The sequence below is a fragment of the Condylura cristata genome, unplaced genomic scaffold, assembly GCF_000260355.1.
Source record: "Condylura cristata isolate star-nosed mole 26May11 unplaced genomic scaffold, ConCri1.0 scaffold00027, whole genome shotgun sequence".
Lineage (NCBI taxonomy): Eukaryota > Metazoa > Chordata > Mammalia > Eulipotyphla > Talpidae > Condylura > Condylura cristata.
Window position 1 is genome coordinate 16,905,913 of NW_004567128.1, and position 22,832 is coordinate 16,928,744.

At 37.9% G+C, this 22,832-nt stretch overlaps 1 protein-coding gene across 1 annotated transcript in view; it reads right to left on the reverse strand.

The window, feature by feature from the left end:
- The window catches only part of DMD (dystrophin), a 1,782,468-nt gene that overhangs the window by 1,314,758 nt on the left and 444,878 nt on the right, over positions 1 to 22,832 (reverse strand). Inside the window, exons 10-11 of the mRNA XM_012730297.1 lie at positions 10,273 to 10,461; positions 9,168 to 9,349 (exon numbers count right to left, since the gene is read on the reverse strand). Coding sequence (XP_012585751.1) covers positions 9,168 to 9,349; positions 10,273 to 10,461 — 371 coding nt within the window. The remainder of the gene's footprint in view (positions 1 to 9,167; positions 9,350 to 10,272; positions 10,462 to 22,832) is intronic.

The following is a 22,832-nucleotide window of genomic DNA, read 5'->3' on the forward strand; positions in this document are numbered from 1 at the left end:
GGTGACCTCCGGGGCAGGCGGGAATCGAACTCATGCGGAAGTGGCTTTAGCTTCTTAGTGCTGTGCTTTAACCCGGTGCGCCACCAGGGAGGGCCAGTGATGACATTTCTATCTATACCATTTTTCATTTATGGCAGCAGTTATTCAGGATGGGGAAAAATAGAAGGTCATTTTGTGGGATTTTTAGAGAGAGTGCCATTAATAGCTACTTCTCTGTCTTCACACCAAAATGAGAAGTACAGTTGCTACTGTTGAAATGATTTTTGTTAACATGAAGTTTACATTAATGGCAGCAACCTCTAAACACACTGGAACCCACTTTCCCTCAAACACATAGTAACAAGGTAAAATAAATGAGCAGGTATATAACATATTTATAGTGTTTCATTTACGGTAGGGGTCAGAAAACAAGCTATATCCCAGATCAACATTTAAAAAAAAATCACACATTGCTGTAAAACAGCAAACCAATATTGATTTTTTAAAAGAAAACTTTCAGAATTCATGTGCAAACATATGGAAAGGTTTCTACTGTATGACAGTAACGAATGGGCCATGTGAGGCACATTAGTATTTCTCAACTCTCAAGGTTTCTAACATTTATCAAAGTGCGATGAAACCTGGTGAAATGAAGGTTTAAAACTGAGACTCCAAAATTGGGTGGATTCTAAGTGGCACTATATTCTTGTGAACACAGCACTGAATTCTAAATTCAGCTTTAACTCAGCTTCAGTTTGAGTGTTCGCACTCACAAATTGCACACCTTTGTGGAAACCACTGAAGCAGCTCCCAGACCCCCCCCCCCCACCTAGGCCTGGAATATATTGTTAGCCCCTTTGTCTTTTCATACAATTTATATAAAGATCAAATAATAGTTTGTTAAACATGTATTTTTTATATATAAATAAAACTTATAATACAAAAAAAAAAGCCCCCAAATGTCTAAGACTCACACATTCACTGCCACTTCCATCCTACCAGCTTTACTGTCCTACTTCCACCACCTGAACTGATTTCTGTAGGTGTAGCTTAGCATCTGCGTAGGTAGGCTCATCCCTCTGGCTCCCCTGCACCTCCTCACCTTCTGTTCCCTCTGTCCTTCAAGTCCTAATCACACCTTAATAGACCCAACTGTGATGTCTGACACAGGACTGTAGTCTTGTCTATAAATCTTAGTCACTAGCAATTTGCATTAGAGAATGAAGCTAGGCAAGAGTCTAACAAAAACATATGAAGAGGGCCCTCCCTGGTGGCGCAGTGGGTTAAAGCACTGCACTAAGAAGCTTAAGACACTTCTGCATGAGTTCAATCCCCGCCTGCCCGGGAGGAGATAGATCTACACATGGCGTGGCAGACCCGCCCGCTGCTCCCCTCAGCAGTATAATTTGTGGATCTGCCTGTTCTGCTCCCCACTCTGTCCCTGGTGAATCCTCTCATCCTCCACATCCCTGGCCTTTATCCTAGTTCTGTATGAATAAATCTTTAAAATATATATATAAAGAATTCTACCCCCATGAAAATCACCTCTCCATCCCTCTTCCCACAGCCTCCTCCCACCCCCAAGTCCTAAGCTGTTACCTTGGGTTGGGGGGAGGGGAGGAGTAAGGAGAAGTGATCATGTGCAATTGTACAAAGTTCCCAGATGCTCTGATCATTACCATTCTATTACAAGTTGCATCCTCGTCTTGAAAGCCACAGCTTAGACTGCAACCTCACAATAAATACGTTAGAAAGGCTCCTCTACAAAAAAAACCTTCCATTCAAGGGGAAAAAAAAAAGTACATTTTCAAACCTAAACTCAAAATTAAACATGTGTTAATATTTATTTGCTGAATAGAATATAAGAAAAACTGTTGTGTTTTCAAAGGACCCTGTGGAACAGAAAAGCACCAGTACTTTCAAAATGCTGGTCCATTTCATTCCCACTCCCATTCCAGCTCAACAATTTATTGATATTCTTCAACTATCCAGAATAAGATTAAAGTTCAACACGCAAACAAATCTGTTTGCATTTTGAAAACAAACTCAAAACAGTAACAGTAACATAATAAAGAAGCTGCATGAATGTATGCAAAAGATTCTTGTGACAAATACATTATGGCGAATCCTAAATTCAATCTTCCTGATGAAATACTTCAAAGTGGATGAAGAAACTCACAAATGTCATCACAAACCAACAATGACTATTAAGTGCAATGACTGGAAGGCTGTTTAAATTATCTCTGGAAAGAATGGGGAATGTTGACACTATGATCATATTAATTTATATGGCAACCAAAGCCTGCTCTCAACTGTGGTTAATTATGTCACTGCATAACATCTGGCACGATGCCTGGCACATTCTAGACACAAGGTAAATATGTCTTGAATGATGAAGTGGCATCACTTAATTACTGAGCAAACATAGATGCAATACAAAAATACAAACACTTTCCCTATTCCCAATTAGAAGTATCAGAATTCAAATTGTGAAAAAAGTCAACTTCCATTAAATGTGCTTGACTGACTGCCCATAATGTCATCACTTCACCTTTGGTCAGCCCCAGGTGCTGGTTCCCAAACATATCGCACACTCCCATTCAGGACCCCGCTGGCTGCTTCCATTTGCCAGGACCCTCTGAAAGGCTTGTGCTTCACAGCAACTTGCCTAAGGCACCACATACATACTAGGACACACCCTATCTTTCTAAACCTCTAACCTATTCCTCATTCTTCATCTTATCCCTTTTTATCATGTTATTCCATCTGACAGGATACACAAATTTTTGATTGTCTCCTCCCACTGGGACTACAAGCGGAAATAGAGGATGTTGGGGTTTTGTGCGCTGAGGTTTCCCCAGTATCTAAAATATTGCTGGAAACATACCAGACAATCATTGTCAGTTATGCAGATGCCTGGATATTAAAACTTAATTTTCTAATTATTATTATTCATCTTTATTGAAAATATTTTATTTCTTTTTCTATAGAAGAGCTAGAGTGTAGGCCAGCAGTACGCGGTAGGTATGCTGAGAGGATTCACCAGAGACAGAGTAAGGAGAAAAACAGCTGAATATACTGAAATACACTGTTCAGAGGAGCAGCGGGCAAGATAGGACAAATCTCCCACGCTGTGTGGATCAGCTCCCTGGCCGGGGATTCGAACTCAGGGCATCACAGTGATAAGCGCTGAGACTCAGTCCCTAGGCCACCAGGGAGGCTCTTACTGTTTATATGAAAAAGCACTTTTACCCAAAATGTTACTCTCTGCTCTCATTTCTTTGAATTTTAGAGATCTATCTCTCTATTTATAACTTAAACTGTAAAAGTCACCTTCTTTATATTAATGGAACAGAAAGAGGACATATTTTAAGTACAAATCACTTATAGTAAAAGAAATCATTCCTATATTCAAGCTGACCAAATTAATGTTAATAAGTGCTACTTGTTAAGTCACCAATTGTCAGTACTCTCATATAATCACTGTTGTGTACTCTTTGACGAGAATCTTACTACTCCATTAATCATCCATGTGAGATGACCACTGACATTTGAAGACTGAATAGAATATCACCAGGACCAACAGCTTAAATGTTTGTCTCACTTCAAGTGACAGAAAAATAGAGACCCAAGAACTTTAAAGGTGATGAGTTTGCACAATTTTATAATTGTGTCAATTACTATCAGTGCTTCTCAAGCTTTAATATGCTTAGGGATCATAAGGAATTTTATGAATTGCAGATTCTGATTCTGAAGATCAAAATAAGGACTGGGATAGCATTTTTAACATGGTCTCAGCTGATAATTTTTGCTAAAAAACTAAAAAAAAAAAATAACAAAACTGATGTAAAAATGACAAGGCAGACCTTGAGATGATACATCATTAAAATGTTCATTATAACTAATCCATCTGACAAACAGAACTACCTAAGGGAAGCCATTCATTCATTCACATGGTCACAAAAGCAGTTTTCAGTCAATGTAAGATAGCCCCCATTTGTTGAGCACCTCTTGTTCTGTTCACTTTTACATATGCTACTCATTTTTTTTTTCCAAGATTGGAACAGACATCTTAAAGGAAAAAAAAAAAAAAAACTAATGAGGTAGTATGTTAGACATACTTTTCTTTTCAGTCAAAGGGTAGATGGTGATTTCACGTTTCCTATGTTGTGGCTTCTATTTCCACCCAGACAGTACTCCTGTCGCTCCTTCTGATGATGTAAACTAGAGAGTAACTTCACCGAGCTGCTTTACTGACTTGCTTTCATTTTTTCCTTCTTCTATCACAAAGGTTTTAGCTTCCCCCTGCATATCCTGACCACAATTATCAAAGAAGTTGATGGAACTTGCTGTGCTTATCTTTATGAGTCCTTGTTGAAATGTCAGAAAATCTCTTTTGCTCTCTGCAGGTTGCATTTTTCAATCAAATTAATTAGTTTATGCGCAGAAGAAAAAAAATAAAAGTTTCCACTGGGGAAGTATAGGAAGACAGCTGGCCCAGGGGTATGGTGCAAACTTCCCCAGTGGAAAGGTTTGCTTTTTCTTCTTTCTCCCTGATCTTCCACCACCCAAAAGGTGCTGTGCAGCATGAAATGCAGTGTGACAATCATTGTGTCTCCTCTTTTTGAGGTTTCCAATTCAAGCATGTCAACAGACATTGTCTTTTTTTATTTATTATTTTCATTATGAAACTGGTGGTGGTTATTTCATTTACTTTCAATTTCATCAACATTTATAACTGACCAATGTGACATTTTTGTGCCAGCTGTCATCTTAACAACCTCCATTATCTTACTAGTTTTCATTTCATCAACTCATGTCCACGAAGGCACCAGAACTGAAGAAAGGGATTAGTAAGACTCGAATGAGAAGAGAGTAAAAAGGTGGGGGAAAGGAGGTAGAAGCATCTGCATGTTTTTTTTTTTTTAATTACAATCCTTTGCAAGCACGTAGTTAAATGTTTCAATTATGAAATTATAACCTCAAACATAATGTTAATCATACTGTTCATGTTCCCTTACCCCCACAGAAAACACCCACAAACCTATCCTTTGAAAAAGAATGAGTGAGGCAATTAGGGCAGACGGGGGGAGAAAAGCAAGTGAAAAAATATATATGAGGCAAATTATATAGTATATAGTGAATTAAAATGATTAACCTTTGGGTAGTCATATGATCTATAGTGATGATCCTACTCTACATTTTGTGATAATGCTGGCTTCACACAGCACCCTTTCATGCCTGTGGTTCACCAGTATGTGGCAGAGACCTGTCAGGCACCACTGAACTGAGACTTGGAGCCTGGAAGTATGTGGCCCCAGCTCAAGTGAGTTGGTGCCTATGAAAGCAGGACCTTACCCCTTAGACACAGTGGAGTAGATTTAGGGCAAGACAGAATGAGAAAATTATGTTGACTCTGTATATTTCAAATACCTTGATTTGCTTACTGTGAAACAGCAAAAGTCTAGGAGAGAGAGTGTTTCCTAGATGCGACTGGTGTGAAGGCGCGAGCTGCGTATGTGAGTCAAGGATGTCTGTTTCTAAAATAAAAAGCAGTTTGACTATTGACAGGCGAAAGAGAAAGTAAAATACAGCAGAAGTGTGTAAATTAGCTACTGGGCTATGAGGGGAGAACACACTCGGTATCACAACTACAGGGCCACCTAAGACACTAGCGCTCCTACCTGGGCTTCTGCAATGGCCCCTCACTGCCCTCTGCCGCCAGTGCCATTACTGATACTCCCTTTCCCTGTCTACCCCACACCTGAAACTCCTGATGGACTTTTCTCACACTCACACTGGAACTCAAAGCCCTTTCCTTTCATCGTGGCACGGCCAGAGCTGGTAAGACCCCTAGCAGCAGGACCATGCCATCTCCCATTCCTCCACCAAAGCTCTCCTACAACTCTTTCTTCACACAGCCCATTGTCAAACAAGTCAAACTGCCCCTATCTTCCAGTATCATACTAACTTTCTGACTGATATTTTTCCTGATTTGTAAATGGTGCTACCTTCCTGTAACACAAATTTTAAATGAAAGCATACCACTAACCACAGAACATTCCTAAAGTAGCCTCTGGAATACTCTATCAAACACCTTTTATTTTCTTCCAAATACTCTCAACTAATGTTTTCCTTATATTCTTTTCTTATTGTCTGTCAGACTCTCTAGAGTGAACACTTCATATGCCCCTGGACCATAACTCCGATGACCAACTACTATGCCCCTAGTAGCCTGAAGTAAATCTGACATTCTTCAGGCACTCTATTCTTTTATATTTCTGCAGTTTTATATATATGTACATATATATGTCACAATGACTATACATATTAAAATGATTAATATTACTGACATATATGTAGGCAGAAAATACAGTTGTCAAATATCAATAGTCATATATTTTAGTTATGTTTATCTTTATTCCCAACTAATTTTTTACATTTGTTGTAAGATAGCAACTTGAGAATTCTAGCATCACACTGTTTACATCCCATATGCCTGGACAAACCTTAATTAGCATTCTTCCCATCATTAAATCTACACTTAAGGCCATGGCAGCTTGTGGCTGAATTTATCTACACCCTGTCTTTGGGAGAGAAGGATGAGTGCATGGGACTAAGCCTTTTTTGTTTACTACCAATTAAATATGCCTTGCTGCTCCCAAGTAAGCATATGTTTGCAAACAACAGGTGATGTTCCAAATTGAAGTGAATCATCAACATGACCATGATAATAGTAAGTAAACACACAGCAATGTTCCCAGGCATTAAGTAAAGCCTAGAATTATTTTTTAACTACTGACAACATCATCTTGTCATAATCAGCTTTTTGTTCCTCAAAAAATATCTATCAAAAAATCTGGCCCAGCACAGTTAGCATAATGTTTTATCTCACTTAGAATTGTATAGGCTTTATGCATGCACACACACAAAATTAGTGAAAGTGGTACAGAAGGCTTCTATTATTTACAAACTTACAAGAGATTTCTGAATTTTACTGGCTTAAATAACACATTGCGTATGTACATTTCAACAAATTATTAAGAAAAAACTGCGTGCCGCAGGTGTTTCCCTATCTGTTGTGGCCTCTTTTCCACCTGGGGCCTCTGCACCTGTGTGCAAATGATTTGGACTAGCACTCTCGCATAACCACCTTGAGACAAGGACCCACATCTCGGGGACACCCAGGTAACCACTGTGTGGGTGGTCAGGGTCCAAGACTGTCTGGGAGTAGCTCGAAAATTACACCAAGCATCTGCAGGGAACGTTCTCCCCGTATACATGTCCTCCCCTATTCCCTATAAAATCCATACACTTGATCCCTTTGAAGTCCTGCTCCCCGTAAGATGAACACCTGTTTCCCCGGTGCCCCGTTTCCCCGGCCATTGTCACACAATCCATCATGCGTGTGCACTAAGTAACTAGCCAGAGGGCTGTTCCCTGGGCAGCAGCATCTTGCCCTGCAAACCTGCTCCATGACTCTCTCAGGCGTGCTCCTGGGGACGTGTAGGCACAGCCCTGTCCTCCAGAGCAAAAATTATGACACTTGCCTCCTTGATAATTAATTCTTAAAGCTTAACCGAGAATTCAAGTCAAGTCCCCAAATCTTTCCTAAGGACAAACATATTTTTGTCAATCAGAGGTAAGCGGTGACATTTTACCCTAGGCTTCCCACTCCTCAGTGGGCTAGGTGGTAAAGAAATTACATATACACACACACTCATACCTGTTTGTGCATACATGTGTACACTGTCTTCTATCATCTAAGTATTTCTTTCATGAAAATAAATTTTGACCCTCTAAAAATACTATAAAAAGAGGTAAAAGACTCGCAATTTTAATTTCAGGTTGCATTTATCTTTTCTTGCAACTCATAATCAATTTGAAACTAATGAATTAATGCCATATTGTTATTCCTACTTAAGAAATAATAATCAACCACGGGTGCATTTATCCTCCAGAAAAGGATGTGGAAATAGAATGCACAAGAAAGATGATGGTGCTGCCTTGGAATAGGCAATGAAAGAGAAGCCTTGACCTGAAAAGCTTCCAAATTCTGGCTGAGGTTGCTTTCTTTGAGTTGCACAGACAGGTACAAAGAGGAGTACAAGCATGGAAAATGTCGGCATCAGACCACATTGGCCCTTGTGAATAAGACAGGGAGAGATTCCATAGCTACCATATGGCCATTATAACTCACCTCGAGGATTAGGCGCAATCATCAAAATGCTCATACTGAGGGAAAATGTCAATATGTACACACTAGAATCTCCAGGTTTAGATACCAACGTTTGTGAAAATTCTTATATAGTCCTTATTTATTCTTTCAAAAAAAAAAAAAGAGCTAAAAATGTGTTTTCCCTCTCCCTATTGTCATACCATAAATTAGTACTGGAATAGCAAACCTCCCAGCATATCTAATGAGTTTCTTTGGTTCTATTTTAAAGCTTTTAATCTTTATAAATAATAGCTAAGTAAACTTAAGGCGCTTGGACAATTTCTTTAGCTTAATGTATTCAAATCCACAGTTGGCACTTCATTTCTTTTCATTTAAAAATAAATTTATCTTGTCTCGATAGGCTCTACATGAATACACACAACTAACAATATAAATCAAAGCAACACATCCAGAATGATGAGATCTACTCGCTACCTTTCTAAGAAATAGTCCACTTTCAGAATGCTCTCAATGTCTATTGTGATTAAGTCAATATATATTCTTTCTTAAAATAATTCACAACTGTACAGTACCTGAACAATAATTTCAAAAATAAAAACCTTTTTCCCCAAGATGATCTCCATAAACTTAGAGAAACTATGTAATAGTGTATGTGGGGGGGGTGTTCTTTCAGAAGAAGAACATTTCCTATCAACTGTCCCTATTATGTGACTTCATGCACAGGGATTACTGTGCAGGCCTCCATGCCTTTTATTTACCATTTGAATTTGGGGAGACAGCCACGATTTTGGACTTCCCTAACTGTAGAAGCACACTTCTATAGATGATGGTCCTTCTGCCTTAGCCAACATCACCACTTCAATCATGAAAGTGAAAATCCAAAGCATAACAGACATGAAAATCAAATCAAAACGCCACCTGAAGAAGCACTGCTTAAACAAGAAACTGCATCAGAATACACTAAGATTCCAAAATTTGCTACTCTTGTAAGTCAAAAATAAAGACTCACTTGCTTTGTTTCTCCATGCTGGCAACCCTGAGACATTCCCATCTTGAATTTAGGAGATTCATTTGCTCTTGTACTTCAGTTTCCTCATCTTCTGATAGTTTTCCCATTCCAATCAGCTGACTTCCCAACTGAAGAACATTACCAACCCGTCCCTGATGGGCTGTCAAATCCATCATGTACCCCTGACAAGAAAAGGTATCATCAGTAATTAACACTTTAGGCAAATCATTATGGTGATTCTGAACTTGCAACCCTTTAAACTATACTCCCAGGAAAATTATTTTACTTTTTACCTAAACAAACTCAATACTGTTTTTAATATGAATTATGCAACATTACAAGCGAAGTGACTTTCTGCAGAAGCCAATGCCAAGGGGACAGAATACAAGAGGAACTCCAGCGGAGAACTGCAGGAAGCCAAATAACCTGGAATCAGGAAAGGGAAGTGGGTGTGTGGGGGGGAGGGAGTAAGCAAGTCATCCCAGGAAAATTCTCCCACTGCAGGTAGTTTTGCCTGGGCCCACACAGGAGCTCCAGAGCATGAGCTGGTACTCCAGCACTGCATCCACCCAAGAGAACAGTGCTGGGTTTCTACACCCCTACAGGAGTCACTGGCAAACTCAGATCTCAGCAATTTCATGTGATATTTACCAAATAGAGACTTGAAATGCTGGCTGTTGGAATCACAAGCGCATAACCATTTCATTTTTTCCATCTCAAATAAAAACTAAATTGCCAAATATCTGGACAAGAAAAGAACAGGGGGATGGGCCTTCCCTGGTAGCGCAGCGGGTTAAAGCACTGCACTGAGAAGCTCAAGCCACTTCCGCATGAGTTCAATTCCCACCTGCCCCGGAGGTGACCACATGGAGCAGCAGACCTCTCCTGACCCGCCCAGTGCTCCCCTCAGCAGTGTACTGTGTCGATCTGCCTGTTCTGCTCCCCACTCTGTCTCTGGCGAAGCCTCTCACCGCCCCTGAGCCTCTGGCCTGTACCCTAGTTCTGTATGCACAAATAAATAAATCTTAAAAAAAAAAAAAAGAACAGGGACTTGTCATTATGCCAATTCATGTGCTTTATTTCCTAAATCAACAGTGTGCTTTACCTCGTGAGTATGAAACTGTTCCTTTACTTCTTCTACATGATTAGAAACCTCTCCTTGGGCCTGCAGGGCATCCTCAGCTGAAAGAAGCCATGACAGCACTTCTTCTAAAGCTGTCTGGTAACTGTCTAGGTTCACTTCAGTCTCCATCAGTGAACTGGCAAATGGCTTGACTTCAGGAGCTTCTAAATGCTGAAGAAATAAAATAAATTGGGTGTTATATAAGTAGTATCTTTGCAGACTGCTGTTCCAATACATTAAATGATAAATCAAATGAAATATTTAAAATGCCAGGAATGTCCACTTGTATTATAAGAGACATAATATCATAGTGAGCATACATTTTAACATCCTCAAAATATACACACAAGAATATACATAAATCTTCAAAAATATACACACAAATTCTCAAATCGCAGTCAAAATCCACTGCAAATGAACATTCTGTTAAAGCTCTTTTGGATTGTACCATCCCTCCATGTTGTATCATAAATGCTATATAATCGTTACAAACTTTTATCCATAAGCAACTTTTCTCTGCTCATATTTTCTATTTTTACATATATCCTATGTGCATATTTACATATTTTTGAAAGATATGAAAAGCAACATTTCTTCCCAAGAGGCCCTAGGTCATTAAGTATTTCTGAAAGTTTACCGACCAGAAAACTTATCACTATGAACATAAATGATGGGAGGAAGATAAAATTGATAATGAAATAATACTTCATCTAGACATATGAAACCTCTAATAGTATAATGCATTTTATATATCAAGCTGTTAATTCAGGTGACCACAGCTTAAATAGCAAGACAATATCATAGCAGAAGTAAAATATGACATATTGGTTACTGAATTTAATTATCAGTATGCTAAGTGAGTCACAACAGTTGTCTTAAAATCCCTGCTGCGATTTTATTTTTTTAAGATTTACTTATATATGCATAAAACAACTGGGGTCCATTCCAGAGGTGTGGGGATGAGAGGATTCACCAGAGACAGAGTGGGGAGCAGAACAGGTGGATCTACTGAAATACACTGCTTAGGGGAGCAGCGGGCAGGGCAGGAAAGGTTTTCTGTGCCATGTGGGCCAGCTCCCTGGCGGGGGATCAAATTTATGCTGCAGCAGCTATGGAGAGATGCATAGTGTTGAACTTTAACCTGCTGCACCACCAGGGAAAGTCCCTGCTGGGAATGTAAATCTGAGAACAATGAGTACAAAATGTCCATAGATCCAATGTGTAGAACCAGGTGATCTATGAAGTAATCTCTCTGGTGTAACCACAAAAAGGGTCCCAGCACCTTTAATAATAGATCAAAGGTATGTAAGACAAAGCAAAAAAAGGAGTAGAGCATTATGCACTATGCATGTCCATAGCTTCTCTACAACTGAAACCAAGAGGTGAAGACATGAAGAGAATTAAGCAGAGGTAATAGGGTAGTTTCCCGGCTGGACTATCAACCTGTAACCCTGGTTGTGTGCTTGTTGAGATTCAGAAGCTAGAGGACCGGTTACTATCAAATAACAGAAGTGAGTTATTTACATAATCTGTGTCTGCTTCTTCAAGCTTAGGACAGTCATCAATGGTAAGAATTTTAGCAAATACGAAAATCTGCATAGATTTTTCTTTGGGTCAAGTGCACTTATGATATACTACTGGCCTTCACAAATCCCACAAAGGACCACACTCAAGCCTAAGGTGAGGGCTCCCTGCTGAGGAAAGAGACACAAGCCAATTATTGATGTAGTTATTGGTAGGGTTAGAGCTGGACAGAGCAAATGTATTAGAGAAATGGGTGTATAGGAATTATCTGCATACCTGAAAGATAATAAGCTAGCCCCAGGCCCTAACCAAAAAAAAAAAAAAAAAAGTCTTGCAAGGAAATGAAAGGCAGTGTAAAACAATCAGATGCCAAGAGGGGAGTTTCGTGGTCTTGCCTAGAGAAAACCCAGTCTGTGATGGCTCTACCCTGGTATGTCCACCTTAAGCTTCCAAGGCCCCTCGGTGCTGTACCACATCTCTGAACTGTCAGCACCCACTTAACCCCACTCTGATAAATGCTCTAACTGTAAAACTTTAATCTTGTAAGAGTCGCCAACTAGCAGACCCTTTTGATTACAAAGTAGAGTAACAGTGTTTGGTATGGTAATTTCAGCAAACTCTTTAACCTATTTCTAGAGAAGTAGCAGAAGCACGTATTTCTAAACGCAAATCACCCAACTCCAGGATCTCAAATAGAGCATCAGTGAGGGTTATTCACACGGTATCCATGTCAAGAAAGGACAAGGCCACGTTGAAAAAGCTTCATGGTGCAATCCTTCTCTACGTGCTGTAACAGTATTAATGAAGAATTACAAAGTCAGCATTAAGAGGAGAAAAGTCACAGAGAAGTAAGTTGGGAGATGTGAACAGACTGGGCCAGCTTCATGGCTGTGCAACAAGAGCTTATCTTAGCTGCTTCTTTACATCACCATCTTAAAATCCTTAATTTTGCCTTTGGACTTGGGTTTTGTAAGTAAAGTCCAGTATGGCAACACAACAGGCATGTGAGCAAAGGGTTAGGTACAGTACGTGCATCTGCCACCGTCTGCATAGAGCCCTACCGTCTCGTGAGCACAGGCTGCTGGTGGACATGCGATTTCGCAAGATTCACAGCAAGTGTGAGGTAAGAGCACTAAGTCTGTGACTGAGGCCACGAAGGGCCATAGGGAGCCAGGCTTTTTGTTTGAACCAGAACATGCTTCAATTGCAGGAAGAAGGCAATTCTAAGCAAATACAAACCAAGGTACCCTTTTTTCATCATACTTCTTTTCCGTCTTAGACAGTCACTTATTGAATGATGATATAGGAAGAAAGTGTAAGATAGGACAACCCAGTGCCTTTGCCTTTCAGTCCTTCCTTAATCATTAGGAAGCTGAAGATAGAGAACATGAGTAGTTTCTGCATTCTGGTGAGAATGAAATGTATGTGTACAAACTATGAGATACAAATTGTGTGATACTGGTAATGCTGCATGTGATAAAATGCTTAGACTTGCATTTAAAACTGGAATTGCACAATATAACAATGAGCAGTAAAACTTACACATTTACTTAAAAATTTTGATTTCCTTTATTCAGTATGATTTTAAATAGCAAATAAAAAACACCCTGGGCAAGTTGAGAGAGACCATGTGATAAAGTTTTATATTTTGATAATTTTAATAACAACTTTTCCCCTGCTTTTGAACAACAGGCTCTTTATTTCATTTTTCACTGGGCCACATAAATTATGTAGTCTGCCATGTGTGGCAGCTGGAAAACAAGTGCAATACAATCCTGGAATTTTTTTGTTGTTGTTCTCTGCATTACAGATGAAAAGAAACAGGAGCTTCGTTATGCATTGAAGAAGGTGGTTGTAAAGTGCAGGGATTCTGGAAGCAAACAATCTGTTTGAATGGTAATTCTGACCTAACGTCATCCTGGAAGGTTACTGAGCCTTAGTTTCTTCAGAGTTAAATGGGCATAATAATAGTATCCAAATAAGACTGCTGTTACTACTGAAGGACAGTATGTAAAGTGGCCAGCAGGGTATGTGGCTTTGTATAAGAACCCAATACAGTAACAGCTATAATAGTCATTAGATTCTTACATATATTGATTCATTTTGCTATACAACCTGTCACAAGGTCATCTTTCTAAGTCACTATCAAAATTACAAGAGCCAAACAATTACTGTAGAAAAAATGACCCAAAAAACCTCTAAGAACAAATATCAACTAAACCAAAACTTCCTGAAAGCTGAATCTCCGCCTACATTTTAGAGTTCTTTAAAAATCTTAGCAATCTTAAGTCCAAATATTCTCCAAATGACAAACAGTAAACAAAAACTATTCAAGTAAGACAATATTGTCTTTCTCCATTGAACAATTCGGGAATGATTTACTGATCTACACAGAGAAATGAACTTTTGGAGAGAATTTTAAAAGGCAAATCTTTATACTCAGGGACATGATGCCTAGGACTCATACATTTTCAATCTAAATGTTTTGCCTGAGGGTATTCATAACACAAAAACTTTGCAGAGAAAGCCTTATTAAATCTAAGCTCAAACATGAATAAGCTGTGTAAAATTACCAAAGTAATTCAGTTAATCATTTATATCCATATATGTACAATAATTATCAAAACTGTCAGCTGGGTTTCAGTAATTCTTTCTTTGTGGAGATTACTGGTTTTTAAATTATAAATCATGAACATCAGTGATTCAGGAAATCATTTAAGTAGGCCATGACCAGGAACAGTCTATTTAAAATTAAATAGAATAAAATATATCAGTCTGTACAGGTATAACTGTACATATATTTCTGGGTCATAATGAAAAACAATTTTGTAGCTCATAAAACAAAATTTGAAATTATTCTAGAATTTCATTACAGGTAAATGCATGAAAGAAAAAATCCACCTGAATGAAAGAAGAAATCCACCTGAATTCTACATTTGCACATTTTCAATAGAACCCTGGGGAAAAAACACTTTTTTTTTAAATAAATTCACCTTTAAAACAGAATTTACAAACAGATGACAATGTAGAGAGAGGTTCACATTTTTGGTTCCAACTTTCTGAATATACACTTAGAGCAGTAGTATGAGATTTTTCACCTAAATTTGTGGCTAGTTCACACATATAATGCTATCAAAAGCCATTTTCTAGGAAATTTGACTTTTGCTTTTTTTTTTTTAACTTTCATTTTTGTTATTAAAAAGTTTATTTTTACATCGTTTTGCACATTTTTTTTCATCTCAATTGTAATCCCCACGGGTTTCCCATCACCAAATCACCCTGTGTTGACTTTTGCTTTTTTAGAGAGAAAGGCGTATGCACAAGACACCGGTCACTCCACACTCCACGAATGGAGATGGCAGGATCATCTACTGAACTCGTACTCCCTCCGACGTCTTGGTCTCATTTTATTTTCTATCTCTATCACTGTAGTTTGTTTCTCTATAGTACACTGGGCCAACAGTGACTCACACGAGAAGCATCACAATTGATAGATGCAAAACAGCCTGGTTACGTTCACAATAAAGAACATTAAAAGTTACTGAACATTACCCACATACTTCAGAGACTTAATTACTACCTTTTGTGTAAAGAATCACTAGATACTGTTGCCTGTGTTCCTTGAAGACGTTGCTAACACATAAAGGGGAAAGAGCAAAGAGAAGGGACATAAAATAATGAGATAAGACAAAGGAGTATATTTATTAGCTGTGTGATATCCAGGACAAATGTTTGGAAACTCATTTCTAATGATAGTAATCATAATAAAATATAGAGAGGTAACTCTAACACTACTTCTTATGTATTTTTTAAAGCAGTTTACTGTGTTTATCTGATGTTGGATGAGGTATTTGACTTCTCTGTATCTCAGGTTTCCCAAGTGTAAAACAAGGAAAATAAAAAAATACATATCCACATGATTATTGAAAAAAATTATACGTGATGGTGCATATAAAATGTTAAGCACATTCTAGTTTCCAAGAAATGTTCTGCAATGCCTATATTTGGGGACCAATGTTCACTGAAATGGCAAATGATTTTTATGAGGAAACACAGTTGAATGAGCTGTGTGTATTTTTAGAAGCATGATTCTGGCAATTCAGACTGAGATAAGTCATCAAATGGCTACATATAGGTAGTGAAACCAGCAATCCAACAAACCCACAAAGCTCTTGGAAAAATAGCTGGGAAGTTTCCAGAGAGCATAATCTATTACTGAGTACTTTTATATTTCTCTTGAAAGAGGTCTATTTTGGCAACATCTCCAAATTCAACCTGAAAATGTGATAAGAGTTTTAACCTGGATGAAAAGTAGTTTTAGTGTTCTTGAGTGTATAAATGCTTCAAGAACATTTGATCATTTTACCACTTAGTTCCTTAACTGTGCCACACTTTTTTTTTTCTATGTACTATAGGTCAATACATGGATGGTGAATTTTTTGGTATATTCTATAATCTTTTTATACTTCACTGAAAGATTATTTAAGCGCTATAGGATTACAAAGATATCACCCAATGGTTCTTTTTCTAAATAACAGAGGAATCGTTCAGAGGAACCAGGGTTAGTATCTGGAAAAATTCCGGCAGCATTTCCACTGTGTTTATTCAGATATAACATGCAAATAAGAGTATTATTCAAAGTGTGAAAACTAATTATGGAAGTGACTTATGAGAAATTAATCCATCATGTAACACTGTACATGCCATTCAGTCTAATGATACCATTAAGTAGGCGATTTTTAATATTGCTAGTACCTGAAATTTGGTTCAAAGTTAAGCACTGATGAGGATTTAAGAAAAATTATGGTCTGCTGTTATGGAAATATTAAAACACAATCACAACAACCAACACATCTATTATAGCACCATTATTTATGGACACCAGTGTCAGTCAATTTGCTTAAGCACCTGCTGTGCATTTTTCACCCAACAGGTCAGGATGCCAGAGAACTGTAGGGTGTGTGTGGAAATGAAAGCAGAAACTTAAGGAACTTGCCAAAGGTCACAAAGGTAATTGGCTGCTCCAAGATTTAAAAACAGGCTGTTGGATTGCAAAACAAATCTTCACCACAGTTTGATAAATTCTATTGATGAATCCATAAAACAGTGTCTTCACAAATTATCCTAATAGAACATGTTAAAAGCAGAATAAATTTTTATGAAATCATTTGTAATTTTGCGTGGTGATAGGTGTTAACTAGACTTCTTGTGGTGATCGCTTCATATTTTTTTACATATGGGGGGAGGGGAAGGTATAGATATAAAGCCATTATTTTATATACCTGATACTAATATCAGTTAAATATCAATTTAAAAAAGTAAAATAGGTAATTAGGAGAAGTTACATTAAAAGTCCATTAAAAAAAATCTAACTCAAATTTCCTTAGTCATCTAGGAAGGATTTCCATTTGCACAGCAATGAGTTGCTCTAAGCCAAGTATGTAAGATGCGTCCATATAAGGGAAGCCAAAAAGAAAGGCTGATAAAATGATAAAAGCTGCTTCCATTCAGATTACATTTTTTTTTCTTTTCCTGATATCCATAAATTCAGGTTCAAGGGTTTTGACACCACAAAGAAGTCGACCCTATTACATTGAGGAATCAGAAGTCAAATGAGTAAGTATAAGGCACTAACACTGAAATCACACTGAAGAAAGCGAGAACAGAAAGGCAGTCACGTGAGACAGCCCAGGCGGTGGTGCAGCCTCTCTTTTAGAAGAGCAAAAATAAAGCTAACATCAATATTTTCTAAAGGAAGGCAGCTGTCCAGTCTCCTATATGAACTCTATACGTTCATAATTCCTGCCAGTGTCTGATTTTTTTCTCATCAGTAGTAGAAAGACTACTGTGCTTAGTGTGCTCTACTTGAGGAAACAAATATCATCTGCCACATGTGTACTTACTTTTTAAAAATCTCATCTAAAAACCTACACAGGGAAATATTCCAGAATCACAGAATCAACTGTGTTAATCTTGATACTCAGGGAAAAAAAAAAAAAAAACTGGCCACTATGGCCACTAGAGAGACTGCTAGGCTACTATAGCTCTCCTCCTCCTCCACCTTGTATGTAATAGTGGAAAGTTTAGGTGACTGTTTGGTTATCCAGAATAAAAGCTACAGTTTGCAGAGTCCTCTGAATTCAACTGTGGCACGTGAAAAATTATGCACCAAAGGTACAGGAAGTGTGTGAATTCTCTAAGACCTAGGAGGTTATTTAAATGGCTGACAAACAGTAATATATTTTTTTTAATGACGCACACAAAAAGATTGACGAGAAATAGGTATGGCCTCCTCTCTGTCCATTGCTCTTCCCACAAACAGTGATAAGAAGGTGATGGTGAGCTAGACTTGAGCATGGGGATGAAGAAAGCATCCAAAGGCATGACAAAGCTACGTGGAGCGCAAAGGAACCTTGGCCCCTGAATAAGTGAAGAACTTTCCCACATAGCTAGAACCACCCACATCCAGACAGTTCAGAAAATAATTTTGAAAGAGAAATAACCTTTCTTAGATAGCTCATCAGTTGTGTCCTCGTTACTTCCACAAAGACTATATTTCTGAAAATATAGACCCTCAAAGACGGTTCCAACTCGTTTAGCATCATCATTTTTCAATTCATATACATTTATTTCTCCAGCTTTATCAATATATAGTTTCCATAAAACCTGCACAAACTAAACATGTACAATTAATACACTAACTAAAACCCTACTACACAGCAAAATGATCACCACTATAGTTCTAGCTAACATGCCTATCACATCATGCAATTATAAACCTTTAGAGACTGCATGCATCTTTGCACCTTTTCTATAAAGGTAGCAACTTTGCCTCATGCATAATGCAAAACGGACTTTAAATGTATACTACATTAAGTTGTTTGAGGTAGTTAATTTTAATTTATCATAAAAACTCATTTGTCCTTCCAATTTATGGTCCCATCTGAAATATGGTATAATCAAATGTCCTAAGCTGAAATAAGTACTGTGGTACAAAACATCCATGATTTATATTATGCACATCTTCCCAACCTCCCCTTCAGTAATTTGTCTGTGCATTTATGTTCATTGTTTATTTTTCTTTCCCCAATTTGTGTTAATACTATTCTTTCATATCATTAGGCATTCAGTTACTTTGTAGGTGATACTGCCTCTGAGTTCTTTAATTTCCTCTTTCCTTAATCTTAAGAAATTTTGTCTTGACTATCATCCAAAAAGTAACAGGACCTTCTCTGTTAAATATTTTTTAAAAACTATGACAAATTTCTCTAAGCCAATACAAGTTTAGAAAAAAAATATATATAAAGGAAAAAATAAAAGATCTTTGCCTTTAAAAAAATTAGTTCATAATAGCTTTGGATAAATAGTAAAGTCTATGAAATAATTTTCTCACAAATTCATGGGCTAGTATATGAAGGGTGTCCAGCTTCTTGATAACTGAGATTCACATATTTATCTCATGTAACTGTTAGAACCTCTCTAAAAGAATGCCCATTTTCCAGATGGGAATTTGAAGTTATATTTATGAGACTCGGAAGAAACTGAACCTCCCAAAACACCTGTCTGTTTTCTTGTTACTCTAAAGGACTGAAGAAATATTATGAGATTAACAGATTCTAGAGAAGATGAGCAGAATAATTCTGTGGTGTCCTCAGTATGTTTCAATAATTCTAAGAGTACTTGTTCAGAATTCATACAAATTAGGAATTAACAGTCACTAGTTCTCAAATTTGACTTTAAAATTAGACAGTAACATAACGTCTACAAAGATCATATCAATTCCTAATATTTTCCTGATGCATAGGTTTAACAATTGTATATATTTTAGCATAAACCAAATGTAAATATTCAATGTCTTACTAATTTTAGTCAGTCTTTTATAAGTATCTAAAGCAAATACAACTTAGTTAATGATACTTTTAAAATAAAAATACTTCATAAGGATATTGCTTTTAGCAAATGGTATTTTACTTACAGAAATTCACATATGCACATATATTTAGGAACTCAGTATTATCTGAATCCAGATTTCCTTCTACTTAAATACCCCCCACCCCAATGAGCTTAATCTCCAGTTTGCTATAACACATGCAAACATTCAACAGTGAGCTGTACAGAAAAACTGATTGGGAATTTCAATTGGTCATTTAAAAAGTCTTGTTTTTCTTCACAAATCACCATTTATAGTGTCCTTAGCTATTTATTCTACAAGGTTATTTAACTACAAGGCTTAGCTATTTACACTAAACTAGTTATTACCTCATCAGCCTACCCTTAATATGCTACATGTGCACTAACCCTGGCCGCCTCATTTCATAGTTCCATTCTTCCTACTGTATAATCCAAGAGCTCTTAAACATTGAACTATCCCTGTAACTGGAAAGAGAGCATCTTTTGTACGAAAGGGAACTAGAAGCCAGTCACACCTTCTCAGATCTGCCATTGTAGATCGTAGCACAAAAGCAGTTGTATACAATACATAAGTGAACGTCATGGATGAGTTCCAACCAAATTTACCAAAAAAAAAAAAAAAAGTGACAAACAGACTTAGACCTTCAGCCTATAGCCTGCCAGTCTCTGGACAACTGATTTCTTTTCCCTATTTGTTTTTATTCCATTCACGCACTCAAGAACTCCCCACTGTGTTCATCTCTTCTGGCTCCAGTCTCCGCCTAGTGAGTCAATTTCTCACTTTATCAAATGCCCCAACTAGCCTCCTCCCCGGCCCTTCTGACATCTCTGTAAATGCCAGCATCTTGGAGGGACCACTGGCGTGCAGACCACCGTCAGGGACTGCAAATCGGTCTCTTCCTGGAGCAAAATGAACCTGAGTTCAAATTCCTGCAGCTATGGAATTGATCAGCAGTGTGTGCTTGACAAAGTTATTAATTTCAGACACTGAGTAAATACCAGAAAATGGATATGATAGTAACTTAGAGTGCTTGCAAGATCATCATGCACACAGAATTATCATTAATATTCAGCAACACCCCATCACATTCAATCATCATGAAATCATTTCCACCGCCTCGCTGTTCTCAGTGCAACACGGAATGTAGAACGGACATCAACAAGGGGGTGGGGTTATATTTAGATTCCAGGTAAAAAAAATGATTCAAACACTTAACACACTTTTGTTGAACCAGTATCCGCCCCCCAGACACAGCAGTTGCTCCCACTTCCTTCAGATGCATGGCTGCTTAGGAATATCCCTTCATCTTTCACAGATACCCCAAAACTCTGGGGTGCCTCTGTATTTTTCCAAGTGCATGTGATTCCTTTCACTGTTTCTACAAGAGTGCTGTTTGCTCCTTCACTCAAGCACCAACAGCGGAATAAAATTAAGCTCTACAAATACAGAGGTTTTTTGTACAGTTCATTAAATGGTGTTTGGCACTTTGGAGAACAGTATTTGTGGAATAAAATGTGAACCTGCAGTACAAACCGCAAGGAATTTCCCATCTTTACATTAATATTAGGATACTGAGATATAAAGTCCCGGGAAACATTCACAAAATCACTGCTTGGCATATATGCTACCAAAGTGAGCAAAGAGAGAGAGGGCAGCAAGGGGAGCAGAAAGGGCAGGGGACACCATGGACTGTGGTGGGAGACTAGGGGAGCCTGAGGTGGATGTCATACAGTAGCCCTGAACAGCGGTAGGCTATCGCTCTGCACCCTCAGTGCAAAATCCAGTGTTACCTCAATAGAAAGATTTTAAAAAATAAACCCAGAAACTTGCTGTGCAAAGGGTACATAAACATATACACACATGTAAAATAAATGGAATGACTTCATTAGTGAAAATGTTATGATTCATATACTGGCCTTATTTCACATTGCACTAGGAAGAAAAATGGAATTGTTGACATACGCACAAATTAAAATAATGAATTAAACCTGTATATGAAAGGTAAGACCCTTAGCCTGAAGATGAATTCAAACACATGCATAAGAGCAGAAAAGGAAGGCTAAAAGTGTGTTCATTCTGGGGAACCTATAACTCAGGAAAAGGAAATTCATTTAGACTACAAGAGAAAATGTCTCATGTTTAGAATGTCCTTATTTAAGAAATGCAGGGATGCAGCTCAATCTGACCTAGAAAACTTTCCAGACAATCAAGTTGTGCGTAGGCCTGCTGGCACGCATGGCCTTTGTTTAAAAGGACGCGATGGCCTTGTACACTTCTATGCAATGTCATTAACACAAGTTGCTCCTTCTGCCTAGCCAACACTGCTATTTCTCCCACTGTCCCAGAAGAACCATAAACTGCCAATTATCATGGGAGTAGTTTATCAGAGTATGGATTATCTGGAGCTCCTATTTCTCTTCCATTTGGCCTTTTCACAGCTCATTAGCACCTCAACAAGAAAGTTAAAGCTAAGCTGCTGAAATACAAAATAATTAAATTTCCTCCATGTCAGCAGCATATACAGCAAAGCATTTAGAAATGCTAGAAAAATTAGCCGAAGCAGGGTTCCTGAAGACACTTACTGCATGAAACTGTAGTTTGCCTTGACAGACTTTCCCCCACTGTACTGTCTAAATGTTGACTGAACTGATCAGGGGTTTGGCATCCTGCAGGACTCCAAGTGCCTTGTGTTTAGCATCAAACAGGCCACCTTTAGCCACCACCAGTGAGCAATCCTGACACTCATTGCCAATATACTGCTATTTTCCATGTGAAGAAGCACAAAATCAGCTTTTCAGATTTATAAGAAGTAAATACCAATAGTTTCTTAAGGAGAAAAAGACTATGATATGAAAGTAGAACCAACTAGAAAGCTTTTTACGCAGTTTAAGGCTTGCCTGTGCATTTGGCTGTGCACTAGGTTAAGAAAATTACTTGAGATAAAGCACAGTTAGAACGTATGGCTAAGTTTGCCTTAGGTTATGAAGGAATCTACTAGCTTTAGGACAAATAATTTTTTGCATATAGCACAAGTTCTTTTTTTCATAGGACAGCTATCAAATTTTTTAACAACGTAAATGTCAACAGAAAAAATACAAGCAAAAAT